The sequence below is a fragment of the Boleophthalmus pectinirostris genome, unplaced genomic scaffold, assembly GCF_026225935.1.
Source record: "Boleophthalmus pectinirostris isolate CB_2022bp ecotype Guang Dong unplaced genomic scaffold, ASM2622593v1 HiC_scaffold_10, whole genome shotgun sequence".
In the NCBI taxonomy this organism is placed as follows: Eukaryota; Metazoa; Chordata; class Actinopteri; order Gobiiformes; family Gobiidae; genus Boleophthalmus; species Boleophthalmus pectinirostris.
In genome coordinates, this window is record NW_026570971.1 from 32151053 (window position 1) to 32171826 (window position 20774).

The window sequence follows — 20774 nt, forward strand, 5'->3', positions numbered from 1 at the left end:
AGCCACAACACACACGGAGCAGACAGCGAACACACGAAACACACAACAGACACACTCCTCACTCCACGCCGACGAGGAACAGAACGGAGGAACGAACCGAAAAAGCGAGTGCAATGTGCCACTTCTAGACACGACTGAACAACTGAGTCACTGCGAACACGCCGACAATCCGTTGGTCCCAGACACACCCTCCCTACACGCCACAACTGAACAAAGCCCAGAGTCACCGTGAACGAACAAACAAACAAAACCACTCACCCATCACACTGTTGGGTTTCATTTAAAGTCCGGTGCGGTTTATTTGTGAAAAAAGTTCAAAAATAGACCATTTAATGACAGTGTGTCTTATAATCCAGAGCGACTAATAGCCCGGAAAATACGGTACACTAATACAAATGTTCAGCTTCCTAACTCTATTTTTGATGAAGTTCTGGTCTCTCAAAACATGATTATAAATTAAGGCTTCAGAAAAAGTGAACATGGCCCCAAAAATTTCAACGGGCCATAACTCAGGAACGACTCGAGGGATTGAGCTAAACTTTGACATTCTTTCATTTGGTGATTTTAGAAATTTTTAGACATTTTTTCAGCCAAATCTGAGATGGCTCACAGGGGAGATTCATTCAAAACAGCTGATTTCATCTGGACTGACCCATCTCCAAACTCAAAATGCGACGTTATAGTGAGGTTTCAAACTAAAGGGACAGTTCAGAATTTTGGACATAGGACCTCATTTCCTCGTGATCCAGAGTGTTGGAGACGTGTGGAGACACTTTTTGAAATATTTCATCCAGTCCTTGTATTTGCAGAGGACTAAAGCAGGATTAGACCGGACTAAACCAGAACTAGATTGGGACTAAAACAGGACTATAGACCAGGACTAAGACAGAATTTAAAAAACAGCCTGGAATCACCGGAATAAATCTTAATATTCATCAGATCAACAACAAAAGACACAATATAGAAGAGACCGGGACTATGACAGAACTAAACCTGAACCAGACAAGAACTAAACCAGGATTTATGGATATGCAGAACATACGTGGAGTTGTGTTTGTTCTCTACTCTACTCAACACTAGGTTTTCTACTCAGCTAAAGGTTTTACAACTTTAGTTAAAGGGACAGTCCAGAATTTTGGATATAGGAGCTCATTTCCTCATGATCCAGAGTGTTGGAGACGTGTGGAGACACTTTTTGAAATCTTCCATCCAGTCCTTGTATTTGCAGAGGTCACTGGTGTTAGACTAGTGCATGTCAATGGTCATAGTTTATCCTGCCACTAAAAACAGTCTTACCCACTCCACAAAACACCCCAAACAAATCTATTATTACACCAGACTGTCCATGTGAACGTCTGTGTCCATAGAATAATGTTTGAAATAAAACTAACCTTGCATCACATGAATCGTCGCATGTTGAGGGACTATTTTCTCATATAGGCAGGTAATGATGTTTGGCAATCACAAGATTAATACAGAGTTACCAGTTCTGATTGAAGGTGTCCAAATAGAAAATGTAAATGAAAATAAATTCCTGGGAGTTATAATAGACAGTGAATTATCATGGAAAGCCCACATTAGACATATAAAAACTAACATTTCCAAAACTCTTGCTATAATAAACAAAGTGAAATATTACCTTGATCAAAATGCCCTTCGTACATTCTACTGTTCATTGGTTGTCTTTTATTTCACAGACTGTGTTGAAGTGTGGGGGGACACTTACCAATGTTCACTTCATCCATTGATTGTATTACAGAAACGAGCTCTGTGAATCATCCACAAAGTTGGTTTCTTAGAACACACCCATCATCTTTTTATCCAATCCAAGCTCCTCAGGATTCCTCAACTTGTACAATATTATACACTGGTCATTTTATTCAGAGCTTGCAATAATTTACTACCACGTAATATTCAAAGTTTGTTCAAAATGAGAGAGAGAACTTATAAATTTTAGAGGATAACGTACGGACTACCTGTAAAAGTTTCTGTGTGTCTGTATGTGGCGTAAAACTCTGGATACACGTCTCCAGCAACGCCAAAATGTCCATAAATTCAAGTTGTTATATAAACATATGGTCTGGTCAGAGTAAATGGAGAGTGGGTCATAATATTAGAACAATACTTTCTCTGTGCGCAGGTTTATGTTTGTTGTTTTCTTACCATTGTCTGTATCCTTAACTTTACCTTTGTTGGTACATTTATGTTACACTACCGAGCTATAACAGTGACTCTTTGTCTGCACTTGTAAATAGTTCATACAATTTAATTCAAAATGTCTGAAAAATGTAAAAGATAACTCATTGTGTTAGATTGTGAAGAGTAGTGGTGGGATTAAATAAGTTTTCTTCTATCTATGTATGTATGTATATGTGTGTGTGTGTGTGTGTGTGCGTGTGTACATGTGTGTATATATTGTGTATATGTATATATATATATTATATATATATATATATATATATATATATAATATATATATATATATATATATATATATATATATATATATATATATATATATATATATATATATATATATATATGTATATATATGGATATGTGCCTATATGTATAATAGGTGCATGGATTTAAATGTGTATATGTGTTGCATGTGTATATGTGTGCTGTGTATATATGTGTGCATGTGTATATATGTGTGCATGTGTATATATGTGTGTGCGCATGCATGTGTGTATGTGGGTGGGTGCGTGCATGTATGCATCCACACACGTATATAAATAAGGGGTATTGTTATGAACATAAGGTAAATGAATATAGAGCATGTATGTATGTATATATGTATGTGTAGGTGTGTATGTATATATATGTATATATATATATATGTATATATATATATATATATATATATATATATATATATATATATATATATATGTGTATATATATTATGTATAGATATATGGATGTGCTTATACTCGTATAAATATAAATAGCTAAATGGACACTTAACATCTCTAATGAAATGAATAAATATATATTAAATAAATAAGTTTTCTTTTTCCCACTCCTTTTTGGGAAAAGTAATAATAATAATATATATTTTTTTTGTTATTTTCATTTCTATTATGATTTCACTAATGTTATATGTTCCATTGTATATGCATGTAAATCTTTACTTGCCCAAAATAAATGCATAAACAAATATTATCAGTCCACCGCTGTCAAGTTTTCTGTCAGTTAGTACAACTCGCTGCTGCTGCTCAAACATAAATCCTTCAAATGCAAGGTTAGTTTTATTTTAAACATTATTCTATGGACACAGACGTTCACATGGACAGTCTGGTGTAATAATAGATTTGTTTGGGGTGTTTTGTGGAGTGGGTAAGACTGTTTTTAGTGGCAGGATAAACTATGACCATTGACATGCACTAGTCCAACACCAGTGACCTCTGCAAATACAAGGACTGGATGGAAGATTTCAAAAAGTGTCTCCACACGTCTCCAACACTCTGGATCACTAGAAAATGAGCTCCTATATCCAAAATTCTGGACTGTCCCTTTAACTAGAGTTGTACAACCTTTAGTTCAGTGGAGAATGAACATTTTGAGTGAACAAACACAACTCCAGGTATGTTCTGCATATCCATAAATCCTGGTCTAGTTCTTGTCTGGTTCAGGTTTAGTTCTGTCATAGTCCTGGTCTCTTCTATATTGTGTCTTTTGTTGTTGATCTGATGAATATTAAGATTTATTTCGGTGATTCCAGGCTGTTTTTTAAATTCTGTCTTAGTCCTCGTCTTTAGTCCTCATCTAGTCCTGGTTTAGTCACGTCTAATCTTGCTTTAATCCTGGTCTAGTCCTGGTCTAGTCCTGGTCTAGTCCTGGTCTAGTCCTGGTCTAGTCCCGGCTCTTGTATATTGCTCTTTTGTTGTTGATCTGATGAATATTCATAGGTTTTCCACATTATTCCGATGATCCAGTTTGTCCTGAGGGAACAGAAGGCGGCTGTCCTCATTCTGTCGGAGCGCTACCTGGTCACAGCCCAAACAAAACGCACAAAAAGGGACACAAAGTACACAAAAAGTACACAGAAAGTACACAAAAACATACAGGAGTACACGGAACACAGAGGATGGGAGGTTTCCGTGCTTCTCGGGGACATTCCATTGACGTCCGTTCATTTCCTTGAGACTGATCCTAACTTTAAAGTGTCTGTTCCTGATTTTTACATCTTAAAAACATGAAAAACAACTAGTTCATTAGAATCAGTTTGCAGTGGTCCAAGGTTATTCCTCAATTACTTTATGGATTCAGAACATCTTAATTAGTCACTGTAATGAGTTTATAAGAATTTTCCAGTGTTCAGAGTCCAGAGCGGAGTATATGGTAAACCTTATCATCACTAGCATGCTAACGTGCACTTCATGATCATCAGACAATAAAACTCTTCATAATTAGAATCAGACAGTACACAGAGGACTTATTCTAAAGAGCTGATTATACACATCTGTACATCTGTACTGGGGCAGGACATATTTTCCTTTACTTCTCCAAAAATACACCTAGTGTCTCCGCTCAATTTCATTTCTCTCCAGTGACTATGTCAGGAATCAAAATACACTAGACGGATCGAAAAAACCCCAGAAGTGTGAGTTCGGGCACCAGCCAATCAGCGAAGAGTCATATATTCTGTGTTGTCAACAATTCCCAAGATCGAGGATTTAAAGCCGGAACAAACAGAATGTTTGGTGAATTTTATCATGGGGAAAGACGTTATTGTCCTTCTTCCTATGGGATTTGGGAAAAGCTTAATATACCAGTTAGTCCCGTTAGCGACGCATTACATACGTCACAACCAAATAGCAGTGATTGGTTAAAATAAAAAAGTACCTGCTTACAGACAAAAAGTACCCGCCTGCCGAGAACAAACTAATGCTGTGAGGTGGATCAGGCTACAAAACTCTAACCTTAACTTATTTGAACCCAGATCTTGAAACCATGTTGTAGATTTAATAATAAAGGGTTTATGTCATGGGAACCACAAGACCAAGTTAGAAGTCAGATCTGTGAAGAGGCGAGCCCACTCACAGTAAGAATATTTTTCAAGAACTGAAGGAGCTATGTTTTGTTTCATTCAAACGTGTTTGAGTAATCCTGCATTATTACTCTGTCTACATCCCCAAAGCTCAAAATACTCTGTTCCACATTGTGATTATTCACGCTGGCGCCACCTAGTGCCTGCACTCAATGTCATTTCTCTGCAGCGACTAGGTCAGGAATCAGAATACACTAAACAGTTTGCAAGAACCCTGGAAGTTGTAGACTGCGCATTGGCCAATCAGCGAAGAGCTGAACCAGCCTGAGTTGTGATAACAGACTGTATACACTATACTCCTTTGGACTCCCTTTGTCAAAAACAAACTTTGCATTTTTTATTGCACCTTTAATTCACAAGTTCACCTCACAGAAACGACAATGATCGTTGACAGACATGTTCACTCTCTGCTTTGTTTGCTGTTGTGCCAGAAATGACTTGGACACCAATGAGCTCTCCGGCGCATTACCATATATCACGACCAAACAGCAGCGATTGGTTACAATTTAAAAAAGTACCTGTCTACCATTGAGAGAGCGAATCCTAATGCGGTGAGACCGGCTGATGAATCAGGCTACAATGTGATGTTATGTTGTAGTAGTTTGTAAGTGAACAGCTCCTTTTTAACTTTAATTCAGAAGAGAAAGGAGAGAAGGAAATTCTATGATGAAAATGATCCAAATGATTCTAGTGAAGGTGTATGGAGTTTAAAAACACAGTGGAGGCTGTCCTGTATCACCACATGACATCACAAGGTGGAACCGAGTGTTTTCAGTTTGAGAGAAGAACTGAGTGTAAATATGCAGGTTTGTGTGATAAACGTGTGAATGAAACAAAACACAACTCCAGGTGTGTTTATGATGAGGAAATATTGGAACATTTATCAGAAAATAGTGTAATATGTGCCCTTTAATGCCATATGGTGGAACATCCCACACATAGCATCTTCATGGAGACAATGTGGCAGATTTTCTAGAAAAAAAAATACATAGTTTGTTTGGATAGAGGAAAATGCAGACCCCGGACACAGAGAGAACATGCAAACTAAGCATGCTGGGAATCGAACCTGCAACCTTCTAGTTGTTTGACGCTTTGTTTCTTATTCTTAACTGAAAAAAACAAACAAAAACATCTTCCTTCTCCCACAGACTTCAATGATTAAAGCTTCAGTGCGGTTTATTCCCGTCTCCCACACTCACTCACCTGCTTCTGTGAGTGACGCTGCTCTCCTCCAATCAGCTCCCTCCGTGCCGCCTCGGCCCCGCCCCCTCATCATCTCCCGTCTCCGAGCTGTCAAAATGGCCGCCTTCCTCCGTCGCCGCGGTGATGGATGGGGTCAGCTGACAGTGGGCTGCGGGGGTCAGAGGTCGCGGCTCGATGATGAATGAAGTGTTGCAGAGGATTATGGGAGATTTTTGACGAGCGTCGGAGGAACGCGCCGTCTGAAAATCAAACCGTTATTAAACACTTTGAATCATTTTCTGTTTTTTTCTCTCAGAGTTTAAAGCGACGACAGAACGACGACGTTTAATCACAGAAACACGTCAAGAAACATCTGACATTTACAGAAGAAAATGAACCAGGACCAAACCAGGACTAAACCAGGACTAAACCAGGACTAAACCAGGACTAAACCAGGACTAAACTAAACTAGGACTAAACCAGGACTAAACCAGGACTAAACCAGGACTAAACCAGGACTAAAACTAGGACTAAAACTAGTACTAAAACCAGGACTAAACCAGGACTAAACCAGGACTAAACCAGGACTAAACAGGACTAAACCAGGACTAAACCAGGACTAAACCAGGACTAAAACTAAAACCAGGACTAAACCAGGACTAAACCAGGACTAAACTAGGACTAAACCAGGACTGAACCACGACTAAACCAGGACTAAACCAGGACTAAACCAGGACTAAACTAAACCAGGACTAAACTAAACCAGGACTAAAGTAGAACTGAACCAGGACTAAACCAGGACTAAACCAGGATCAAACCAGGACTAAACCAGGACTAAATCAGGACTAAATAAACCAGGACTAAACCAGGACTAAACCAGGACTGAACCAGGACTAAACCAGGACTAAAACCAGGACTAAACAGGACTAAACCAGGACTAAACCAGGACTAAACCAGGACTGAACCAGGACTAAACCAGACTAAACAGGACTAAACCAGGACTAAACTAAGACCAAGACAGAACCAGGACTGAACTAGACAAGATGGTGGTCAACTCTCGTTTCTCTCTCCTTCCCTTTTCTTCATCCTCTCCTCTTCTTCTCCTCATCTTTGGTTCTGACGTCTATAAACTCCTGATCTCTCTCTCTCTCTTTCTCCTCCCCTCCATCTCTTTCCTTTTCTCTCCTCCTCCTCCTCCTCCTCCTCTTCCTCTGTGCTTCTGACGTGTGTCTGGACTCGGGCTTTTTCAAATGTCTCCTGACGTCTGTGATCACATTTCGACTCAAACGGCGCAGACTCATCAGGACCAAACACTCAGGGGTCAAAGGTCACAAACAGGAGATTATCNCCAGGACTAAACCAGGACTAAAACCAGGACTAACCAGGACTAAACCAGGACTGAACCAGGACTAAACCAGGACTAAACCAGGACTAAACCAGGACCCAAACCAGGACTAAACCAGGACCAGGACTAAACCAGGACTAAACCAGGACTAACCAGGACTAAACCAGGACCCAGGACTAAGGACCAGGACTAGAACCAGGACTAAACCAGGACTAAACCAGGACTAACCAGGACTAGAAACTAGGACTAAACCAGGACTAGACCAACTAACCAGGACTTAGGACTAAGACCAGGACTGGAACGAGGACTAAAACGAACCAGGAACTAGACCAGGACTAAAGACTATCCCTCTCTCTCTCTCTCTCTCTCTCTTGTTTGTTGGTGTTTGTTTGAACTTCATTAAAAACACTTTTGTTGATTTCTGCGACTTGGTCCGTGGTCCCGCCCCTGAGACCGCTCTCGTCCAATCACGTCGCCGCCGCGTTCGTCGATACTTCCTGCCTCTCGTGGTTTCACGTTGAAGTAAAAGTCTCATTAGCTGCGTGGCAGGTTTGGCGTTGGGCCTGGAGGAGAGGACGACGTGTAGCCGATACGCTGCCCGGGATCAGGCTCTCCTCTGGGGCCAGACGCTCCTCCTCCCCCCCTCCCCTCCTCCAGACCCGAGCTCCAGAGCCGGGGAGGAGAGGAGGACGTGAAGCCGATACCTAACCCAGAATGAGACTCTCCTTTGGGGTGACGATCGCCTGTTCTCCCTCCTCCAGACCAGGGCCTCGGTGCTGTTACCCGGGATCAGGCTCTCCTCTGGGGCCACACGCGCCTCCTCTCCCCCCTCCTCCTCCAGACCACAGACTCAGAGCTAGTTAAAACTCCACATCGGTGTAAGTACGAACAGATAACCACCGTGAGAGAGGAAGAGGAGAGGCTAATGAAGCAAAGTACTGCGCCTGAACTAATGGAGGAAAAATGAATTGGACAAGAGCAGAGGAGCGATGGATCTGGGACGACTTGTACAACTTAGACTAGACTGAATTAAAGGTCCCAGATTATTCAAAACTGACTGACGTGATCTTGAAGTGAGAATTAGAGTTAGAATGTTGTTCCCTCCTCTAAACAGACCTGGAGTTGTTTTTTGTTTCATTATATTAACATTATTCTGCTTCTGGGTTCAGTCCATGAAATCAGCCGCCCTCCCCTCCTTAGATTTGGCTGAAAAAAATAAAAAAAAAATTTCTTAAATCGCCAGATGAAAGAATCTCAAATTTTAGCTCAATCCCTCGAGTCGTTCCTGAGTTATCGCGCGTTGAAATTTTGGGGTCATGTTCACTTTTTCTGACACCATGTTTCATTTATAAGCGTGTTTGTGAGACCAGAACTTCATCAAAAAAATAGAACTAGGAAACTGAAAATTTGTATTATTGTAGATTCTTGGTCATAGATGCTAAATCTGTTGTCAAATATTGGGTGTCTTTATTAAGGAGGCGCTGTGGGCCCCCAAAATCTAATACCATATTTTCCGGGCTATTAGACGCACTCTTAAGCCTCTAACCTCATCAAAAAACAACCGCGCCCCACAATCCAGAGCGACCTGTACATGAATCCACTCAGGTGTCCCAGTACGACTTCAGTAAACTACAAAGCCACAACACACACGGAGCAGACAGCGAAAAACACCCACAGACACACTCCTCACTCCACGCCGACGAGGAACAGAACGGAGGAACGAACCGAAAAAGCGAGTGCAATGTGCCACTTCTAGACACGACTGAACAACTGAGTCACTGCGAACACGCCGACAATCCGGTGGTCCCAGACACACCCTCCCTACACGCCACAACTGAACAAAGCCCAGAGTCACCGTGAACGAACAAAACAAACAAAACCACTCACCCATCACACTGTTGGGTTTCATTTAAAGTCCGGTGCGGTTTATTTGTGAAAAAAGTAAAAAAAATAGACCATTTAATGACAGTGTGTCTTATAATCCAGAGCGACTAATAGCCCGGAAAATACGGTACACTAATACAAATGTTCAGCTTCCTAACTCTATTTTTGATGAAGTTCTGGTCTCTCAAACATGATTATAAATTAAGGCTTCAGAAAAAGTGAACATGGCCCCAAAATTTCAACGGGCCATAACTCAGGAACGACTCGAGGGATTGAGCTAAACTTTGACATTCTTTCATTTGGTGATTTTAGAAATTTTTAGACATTTTTTCAGCCAAATCTGAGATGGCTCACAGGGGAGATTCATTCAAAACAGCTGATTTCATCTGGACTGACCCATCTCCAAACTCAAAATGCGACATTATAGTGAGGTTTCAAACTAAAGGGACAGTTCAGAATTTTGGACATAGGACCTCATTTCCTCGTGATCCAGAGTGTTGGAGAGACGTGTGGAGACACTTTTTGAAATCTTCTTTCATCCAGTCCTTGTATTTGCAGAGGGACTAAAGCAGGATTAGACCGGACTAAACCAGAACTAGATTGGGACTAAAACAGGACTATAGACCAGGACTAAGACAGAATTTAAAAAACAGCCTGGAATCACCGGAATAAATCTTAATATTCATCAGATCAACAACAAAAGACACAATATAGAAGAGACCGGGACTATGACAGAACTAAACCTGAACCAGACAAGAACTAAACCAGGATTTATGGATATGCAGAACATACGTGGAGTTGTGTTTGTTCACTCTACTCTACTCAACACTAGGTTTTCTACTCAGCTAAAGGTTTTACAACTTTAGTTAAAGGGACAGTCCAGAATTTTGGATATAGGAGCTCATTTCCTCATGATCCAGAGTGTTGGAGACGTGTGGAGACACTTTTTGAAATCTTCCATCCAGTCCTTGTATTTGCAGAGGTCACTGGTGCTAGACTAGTGCATGTCAATGGTCATAGTTTATCCTGCCACTAAAAACAGTCTTACCCACTCCACAAAACACCCCAAACAAATCTATTATTACACCAGACTGTCCATGTGAACGTCTGTGTCCATAGAATAATGTTTGAAATAAAACTAACGTTGCATCACATGAATCGTCGCATGTTGAGGGACTATTTTCTCATATAGGCAGGTAATGATGTTTGGCAATCACAAGATTAATACAGAGTTACCAGTTCTGATTGAAGGTGTCCAAATAGAAAATGTAAATGAAAATAAATTCCTGGGAGTTATAATAGACAGTGAATTATCATGGAAAGCCCACATTAGACATATAAAAACTAACATTTCCAAAACTCTTGCTATAATAAACAAAGTGAAATATTACCTTGATCAAAATGCCCTTCGTACATTCTACTGTTCATTGGTTGTCTTTTATTTCACAGACTGTGTTGAAGTGTGGGGGGACACTTACCAATGTTCACTTCATCCATTGATTGTATTACAGAAACGAGCTCTGTGAATCATCCACAAAGTTGGTTTCTTAGAACACACCCATCATCTTTTTATCCAATCCAAGCTCCTCAGGATTCCTCAACTTGTACAATATTATACACTGGTAATTTTATTCAGAGCTTGCAATAATTTACTACCACGTAATATTCAAAGTTTGTTCAAAATGAGAGAGAGAACTTATAATTTTAGAGGATAATGTACGGACTACCTGTAAAAGTTTCTGTGTGTCTGTATGTGGCGTAAAACTCTGGATACACGTCTCCAGCAATGCCAAAATGTCCATAAATTCAAGTTGTTATATAAACATATGGTCTGGTCAGAGTAAATGGAGAGTGGGTCATAATATTAGAACAATACTTTCTCTGTGCGCAGGTTTATGTTTGTTGTTTTCTTACCATTGTCTGTATCCTTAACTTTACCTTTGTTGGTACATTTATGTTACACTACCGAGCTATAACAGTGACTCTTTGTCTGCACTTGTAAATAGTTCATACAATTTAATTCAAAATGTCTGAAAAATGTAAAAGATAACTCATTGTGTTAGATTGTGAAGAGTAGTGGTGGGATTAAATAAGTTTTCTTCTATCTATGTATGTATGTATATGTGTGTGTGTGTGTGTGTGTGTGCATACGTGTGTGTATATATGTGTGTATGTGTAATATATATATATATATATATATATATATATATATATATAATATATATATATATATATATATATATATATATATATATATATATATATATATATATATATATATATATATATATATATATATATATATATATGTATGGATATGTGCCTATATGTATATAGGTGCATGGATTTAAATGTGTATATATGTGTGCATGTGTATAATATGTGTGCATGTGTATATATGTGTGCATGTGTATATATGTGTGCATGTGTATATATGTGTGTGCGCATGCATGTGTGTATGTGGGTGGGTGCGTGCATGTATGCATCCACACACGTATATAAATAAGGGGTATTGTTATGAACATAAGGTAAATGAATATAGAGCATGTATGTATGTATATATGTATGTGTAGGTGTGTATGTATATATATGTATATGTATATATATATATATATATATATATATATATATATATATATATATATATATATATATATATATATATATGTATATAATGTGTGAGATATATGGATGTGCTTATACTCGTATAAATAGCTAAATGGACACTTAACATCTCTAATGAAATGAATAAATAAATATATATTAAATAAATAAGTTTTCTTTTTCCCACTCCTTTTTGGGCAAAGTAATAATAATAATTGTTTTTTGTTTTTGTTTTTTTTTCATTTCTATTATGATTTCACTAATGTTATATGTTCCATTGTATATGCATGTAAATCTTTACTTGCCCAAAATAAATGCATAAACAAATATTATCAGTCCACCGCTGTCAAGTTTTCTGTCAGTTAGTACAACTCGCTGCTGCTGCTCAAACATAAATCCTTCAAATGCAAGGTTAGTTTTATTTTAAACATTATTCTATGGACACAGACATTCACATGGACAGTCTGGTGTAATAATAGAGATTTGTTTGGGGTGTTTTGTGGAGTGGGTAAGACTGTTTTTAGTGTCAGGATAAACTATGACCATTGACATGCACTAGTCCAACACCAGTGACCTCTGCAAATACAAGGACTGGATGGAAGATTTCAAAAAGTGTCTCCACACGTCTCCAACACTCTGGATCATGAGGAAAGGAAGTCCTATGTCCAAAATTCTGGACTGTCCCTTTAACTAGAGTTGTACAACCTTTAGTTCAGTGGAGAATGAACATTTTGAGTGAACAAACACAACTCCAGGTATGTTCTGCATATCCATAAATCCTGGTCTAGTTCTTGTCTGGTTCAGGTTTAGTTCTGTCATAGTCCTGGTCTCTTCTATATTGTGTCTTTTGTTGTTGATCTGATGAATATTAAGATTTATTTCGGTGATTCCAGGCTGTTTTTTAAAATTCTGTCTTAGTCCTCGTCTTTAGTCCTCATCTAGTCCTGGTTTAGTCACGTCTAATCTTGCTTTAATCCTGGTCTAGTCCTGGTCTAGTCCTGGTCTAGTCCTGGTCTAGTCTAGTCCGGCTCTTGTATATTGCTCTTTTGTTGTTGATCTGATGAATATTCATAGGTTTTCCACATTATTCCGATGATCCAGTTTGTCCTGAGGGAACAGAAGGCGGCTGTCCTCATTCTGTCGGAGCGCTACCTGGTCACAGCCCAAACAAAACGCACAAAAAGGGACACAAACTACACAAAAAGTACACAGAAAGTACACAAAAACATACAGGAGTACACGGAACACAGAGGATGGGAGGTTTCCGTGCTTCTCGGGGACATTCCATTGACGTCCGTTCATTTCCTTGAGACTGATCCTAACTTTAAAGTGTCTGTTCCTGATTTTTACATCTTAAAAACATGAAAAACACAACTAGTTCATTAGAATCAGTTTGCAGTGGTCCAAGGTTATTCCTCAATTACTTTATGGATTCAGACATCTTAATTAGTCACTGTAATGAGTTTATAAGAATTTTCCAGTGTTCAGAGTCCAGAGCGGAGTATATGGTAAACCGTATAGTCACTAGCATGCTAACGTGCACTTCATGATCATCAGACAATAAAACTCTTCATAATTAGAATCAGACAGTACACAGAGGACTTATTCTAAAGAGCTGATTATACACATCTGTACATCTGTACTGGGGCAGGACATATTTTCCTTTACTTCTCCAAAAATACACCTAGTGTCTCCGCTCAATTTCATTTCTCTCCAGTGACTATGTCAGGAATCAAAATACACTAGACGGATCGCAAAAACCCCAGAAGTGTGAGTTCGGGCACCAGCCAATCAGCGAAGAGTCAGACATTCTGTGTTGTCAACAATTCCCAAGATCGAGGATTTAAAGCCGGAACAAACAGAATGTTTGGTGAATTTTATCAAGGGGAAAAGACGTTATTGTCCTTCTTCCTATGGGATTTGGGAAAAGCTTAATATACCAGTTAGTCCCGTTAGCGGCGCATTACATACGTCACAACCAAATAGCAGTGATTGGTTAAATAAAAAGTACCTGCTTACAGACAAAAAGTACCCGCCTGCCGAGAACAAACTAATGCTGTGAGGTGGATCAGGCTACAAAAACTCTAACCTTAACTTATTTGAACCCAGATCTTGAAACCATGTTGTAGATTTAATAATAAAGGGTTTATGTCATGGGAACCACAAGACCAAGTTAGAAGTCAGATCTGTGAAGAGGCGAGCCCACTCACAGTAAGAATATTTTTCAAGAACTGAAGGAGCTATGTTTTGTTTCATTCAAACGTGTTTGAGTAATCCTGCATTATTACTCTGTCTACATCCCCAAAGCTCAAAATACTCTGTTCCACATTGTGATTATTCACGCTGGCGCCACCTAGTGCCTGCACTCAATGTCATTTCTCTGCAGCGACTAGGTCAGGAATCAGAATACACTAAACAGTTTGCAAGAACCCTGGAAGTTGGCCAATCAGCGAAGAGCTGAACCAGCCTGAGTTGTGATAACAGACTGTATACACTATACTCCTTTGGACTCCCTTTGTCAAAAACAAACTTTGCATTTTTTATTGCACCTTTAATTCACAAGTTCACCTCACAGAAACGACAATGATCGTTGACAGACATGTTCACTCTCTGCTTTGTTTGCTGTTGTGCCAGAAATGACTTGGACACCAATGAGCTCTCCGGCGCATTACCATATATCACGACCAAACAGCAGCGATTGGTTAAAATTTAAAAAGTACCTGTCTACCATTGAGAGAGAGTGAATCCTAATGCGGTGAGACCGGCTGATGAATCAGGCTACAATGTGATGTTATGTTGTAGTAGTTTGCAAGTGAACAGCTCCTTTTTAACTTTAATTCAGAAGAGAAAGGAGAGAAGGAAATTCTATGATGAAAATGATCCAAATGATTCTAGTGAAGGTGTATGGAGTTTAAAAAACACAGTGGAGGCTGTCCTGTATCACCACATGACATCACAAGGTGGAACCGAGTGTTTTCAGTTTGAGAGAAGAACTGAGTGTAAATATGCAGGTTTGTGTGATAAACGTGTGAATGAAACAAAACACAACTCCAGGTGTGTTTATGATGAGGAAATATTGGAACATTTATCAGAAAATAGTGTAATATGTGCCCTTTAATGCCATATGGTGGAACATCCCACACATAGCATCTTCATGGAGACAATGTGGCAGATTTTCTAGAAAAAAAAATACATAGTTTGTTTGGATAGAGGAAAATGCAGACCCCGGACACAGAGAGAACATGCAAACTAAGCATGCTGGGAATCGAACCTGCAACCTTCTAGTTGTTTGACGCTTTGTTTCTTATTCTTAACTGAAAAAAACAAACAAAAACATCTTCCTTCTCCCACAGACTTCAATGATTAAAGCTTCAGTGCGGTTTATTCCCGTCTCCCACACTCACTCACCTGCTTCTGTGAGTGACGCTGCTCTCCTCCAATCAGCTCCCTCCGTGCCGCCTCGGCCCCGCCCCCTCATCATCTCCCGTCTCCGAGCTGTCAAAATGGCCGCCTTCCTCCGTCGCCGCGGTGATGGATGGGGTCAGCTGACAGTGGGCTGCGGGGGTCAGAGGTCGCGGCTCGATGATGAATGAAGTGTTGCAGAGGATTATGGGAGATTTTTGACGAGCGTCGGAGGAACGCGCCGTCTGAAAATCAAACCGTTATTAAACACTTTGAATCATTTTCTGTTTTTTTCTCTCAGAGTTTAAAGCGACGACAGAACGACGACGTTTAATCACAGAAACACGTCAAGAAACATCTGACATTTACAGAAGAAAATGAACCAGGACCAAACCAGGACTAAACCAGGACTAAACCAGGACTAAACCAGGACTAAACCAGGACTAAACCAGGACTAAACCAGGACTAAACCTAGGACTAACTAAACCAGGACTAAACCAGGACTAAACCAGGACTAAACCAGGACTAAAACCAGGACTAAAACCAGGACTAAAACCAGGACTAAACCAGGACTAAACTAAACCAGGACTAAACCAGGACTAAACCAGGACTAGGACTAAACCAGGACTGAAAACCAGGACTAAACCAGGACTAAAGGACTAGAAAACTAAACCAGGACTAAACCAGGACTAAAGTAGAACTGAACCAGGACTAAACCAGGACTAAACCAGGATCAAACCAGGACTAAACCAGGACTAAATCAGGAACTAAACCAGGACTGAACCAGGACTAAACCAGGACTAAACCAGGACTAAACCAGGACTAAACTCAGGAACTAAACCAGGACTAAACCAGGACTAAAACCAGGACTAAACCAGGATCAAACCAGGACTAAACCAGGACTAAAGTAGAACTGAACCAGGACTAAACCAGGACTGAACTAGGACTAAACAGGACTAAACCAGGACTAAGCCAAGACAGAACCAGGACTGAACTAGACAAGATGGTCAACTCTCGTTTCTCTCTCCTTCCCTTTTCTTCATCCTCTCCTCTTCTTCTCCTCATCTTTGGTTCTGACGTCTATAAACTCCTGATCTCTCTCTCTTTCTCCTCCCCTCCATCTCTTTCCTTTTCTCTCCTCCTCCTCCTCCTCCTCCTCTTCCTCTGTGCTTCTGACGTGTGTCTGGACTCGGGCTTTTTCAAATGTCTCCTGACGTCTGTGATCACATTTCGACTCAAACGGCGCAGACTCATCAGGACCAAACACTCAGGGGTCAAAGGTCACAAACAGGAGATTATCAAACAAAAACAGTTTCAACAAAAGAACTCTCCCTCTAATACTAATCACACTGTACTTCTGAAGAACGAGGGCGGTTTAAGACAGAACACGGACAGGAACAGTGACGTGTGTGAATTACAAACTATGGCTACGTTCAGACTGCAGGGCTTAATGCTCGATTTGGATATTTTTGGTGAAATCCGATGTTTTTGTGAGGTCGTTCACATTTCCAATTAAATGTGACTTGTATGTGACTCCAGTGTGAACATTAAACGGCCCAAAAGTGTCCCACATGTGACACTGGAGACACGACCACGTCAACCGCAGCGAGCGTCTCTGTGTTTACAGAAGTTGTCCAAACATGGATGCGAGTATTGAGCACCTGGAGATTTTAAAGTTCCTCTCGTACCGGAGCCAGAACATGAACAACTTACTTGTTTTAAGGAGGAGATTGAGAAGGAGAAGGACGAGGTCGTCGGAGGAACGCTCCGTCTGAAAATAAAACCGTTATTAAACACTTTGAATCATTTTCTGTTTTTTTCTCGCGACGACAGAACGATGACGTTTAATCACAGAAACACGTGAAGAAACAACTGACATTTACTAAAGAAAATTAACCACGATTAAACCAGGTCTAAACCAGGACTAAACCAGGACCAAACCAGGTCTGAACCAGGACTAAACCAAGACAGAACCAGGAGGAGATTGAGAAGGAGAAGGACGAGGTTTTTGGTCGTGGTGTTTTGTGGGACAGTTCGTTGAAAGGAACGTGTGGATGTGGAGACGGAGCCAAGAGTGGTGGGATAGTGATGTGACACGGAGTTCATTAACAATGTTCATATGACGAGAAGAACTTTTGTGTACATTTGTGTCTTGTTGATAACGTGTAGGTGGATGAATGCACTTTGGCCGTTCATTCTGAAGTCACATGTCAAAAGATCAGATATGTATCAGTTTCAGGAGCACATATCCAAGTGTCCTGGGTCACATTTGAAAAAATCGGATCTGTGTGGTTCAGACTGACATTAAAAGATCAGATACAGGAACATAGAGGCCAAAAAATCTGATTTGGGTCACTTCAGGCTGCAGTCTGAACGTAGCCTATGAGTTCATTAGAAACTATTACGTAACAGCCAGGGGAGGACAAAAATATTGAAATATCGATATATCGTATTGTTTAATGTCGTGCTTCTCAGTTATTTTCTGTCATGTCCCCCTAGGAAGAAGAAAAGGCCTGTGTGAGAGAGCGCCCCCACACTCACACACACAACCACTACAAACACTGACAAATCACACGCTCGCCTTCACATGACGCTCACCACATACGAGAGTCACGAGGCGTCACGAGGCGTCCGCTCCTGTGTCTCCTCGTTTTTAAAGATGATGTCTGTGTGCACTTTGCTCGTTCTCCCTGTGCACAGTCTGACAATGACAGCGCACCGCAATATTTGAGGATTAACAACTGGTTTAACGTGATGATACAGGATCGATATCGTGGTCTGCTGTATCGATATATCGCCAAGAGGTTTTTTTTTAATATATTTTACTCAATTATTTTGTTACAGCGCTACAGGTTTGCTGCTTGTTTAGAGAAAGGAAACTCATTCGTTCTATGGCAGGGGTGTCCAAACTTTTTTCATCAAGGGCCACATATCTAAACACAGATGAAGCAGAGGGCCGATCGAGGGTCGTAGACTGGTGCTCAATACAGTGAATAATTGAAATATGTGCAGGTTTAACATGTTAGAATGAGCCATCAGTTTCTATTAATGCAAAGAAACATTAAATATGAGTTTTATCAAGATAGATTTTCAAAAACTTGCAGTAAACAGTTAATTTTTAATTGCTGCAAGGTAATTTGGGCCAGTCACCTGGAAGCTTGAGGGCCAAGAAATATTTGTCTACGGGCCGCATTTGGCCCATGGGCCATAGTTTGGACATGCCTGCTCTATGGATGTCAGTGCTCTGCCTGGAACATTTAACTATATGATATTAAACACTTCTCTCAAACTTCGGTTTATTCAAGTACAGGTGGTTTTATGACTCATAAATACCTAGAAAAACAAACATTCTCACTGAGCGGAGTCGCCTCTCCACAGATCTGACCTGTAACCTGGTCTGCTTTGGTCTCCATGGTGATAGAGAAGGATTTAATGCCATACTGTGAAACATTCCAGAGAAAGCAATAACATGTCTGTGAAGAAAAGCAGGTGGTGGATCCTGTCAGAGCTTCATGTCCTCAGATCTTTTGCTTTTACTTTAAATATATATTTATATTGTGGATGTCTTTAATTCTCAAAAAAACATGACCTGTTCATGCCACACCAGAAAAGTTCCCCAGTGCACCTTTAAACTTACCCATCTCCATGGAGACCAGCAGGTGACCCCAGGACCTTCAGCTCAAACACATTCACTCCAGGTGCTGTTAGAGCTTCACTTCAGTCCATGCGCCCTCTGCTGGCGACAGTGACGTCTTGTACCTGTTTTCCTCATTATTTTAAATTGTAAAACAGAAAATATGGCATCAGAATTATTTATTGCTCCAAACTGTTCACAAAAATGAGCACAAAAAGTTCATTTTTCGTGTCACACTGGCTCGTCCGGTGTCAGTGTCTCAAACAAAAGTCAAATTAAACCAAAACAAACAAGATTTATTCACAATTAGCTTCAGTTCTGTCGTTAAAATGTGAATATTTTCAGAGCTAAAGGTCGAGTGTATCCAAGCGCAGACGCTGTGTCACAAACCAGATGGAAAAAAGTGGAAATCATCAAATAATCGCCACAGGAACATGATTCAATTTAAAATCATCAACACACAGAAATATAAATGAGACAGAGACGTGTGTGTGACAGGGACACTTCACCTGTCCGTGTGTGACAGGGACGCTTCACCTGTCTGTGTGTGACAGGGACGCTTCACCTGTCTGTGTGTGTGACAGGGACGCTTCACCTGTCCGTGTGTGTGACAGGGACGCTTCACCTGTCCATGTGCGGACTTCTTTTTTTTTACTTTATTAAATTTAAACTTATTTTATACATCGTCTTTGTCTTTCTGTTTGCTCCACTACAGTATAGTATTTTATTCACACAAAAATTAGACAAAAATATACAGAAGTACACAGAACACAGAGGACAGTACATGTGGGGTTCTATGCTTCTCAGGAACATTCCAAACATGCATCACGAATCTCAGAATTCCAGTCATTGTGCAATTCATTCTGGGAAGAATTTTCCAAAAAAGCGAGAATCAATCCACCATGTTTGTTTTCCCAGTGGGATGTGTCTATTGACAAAGTCGATCTTTTCAAGTCTTTTGAACCATATCACTTTTGTTTCTGGTTCTGATATTGTCAGATTTTAGTTTTGTGATTGGGACATTGTAATTGTGTGGTTGTTGGATCCTAACAGCAGAAAACTGTTCGAGAAATGTGTTTGCAAACTCCATAAATGCAAAAGGGAATCAGATGTGTGTGACTCAAACCTCTGTTCAAACTGTTTCTCTTCCCAACGGAATTGAAAAATAGTGAAAGGTGAAGGTGATGGGCAGGATTGATCCACAGGAAGGACGAAAAAGGAAACATTTGACTGACTAAATCATCCCGAGTTTGTAGAGAACATTTTGTATGTGAAGCACCAACAAAGAAGGATCCCGATCCCTCACTCAACCTCGGTTATGAATTTAAAAAGTCAACGCCAAAGCAAAAGGCACCAACTGTTCACCAAGAAACACCTTCCACTGCAAAGAGACCAAGACGTGATGTTGCTGTAAAACCACAAGAACAAGAAAGTGCAGCTCAGTCTGTTTGTCTTCTGCACCTCTCACTTAACAAACAGGATCCTTCTTTGTTGCCGCTCCACATATAAAATGTTCTCTGCAAACTCGGGATGATTTAGTCAGTCAAATGTTTCCTTTTTGGTTCTTCCTGTGGATCAATCCTGCCCATCACCTTCACCTTTCACTATTTTTCAATTCTGTTGGGAAACAGTTTGAACGGAGGTTTGAGTCACACACATCTGATTCC

At 40.2% G+C, this 20774-nt stretch overlaps 1 protein-coding gene across 1 annotated transcript in view; it reads right to left on the bottom strand.

The window, feature by feature from the left end:
• Positions 1–6291: 6291 nt before the first annotated feature.
• The window catches only part of akap6 (A kinase (PRKA) anchor protein 6), a 215411-nt gene continuing 200928 nt past the window's right edge, over positions 6292–20774 (bottom strand). Inside the window, 1 exon segment of the mRNA XM_055155461.1 lies at positions 6292–6498. Coding sequence (XP_055011436.1) covers positions 6292–6498 — 207 coding nt within the window.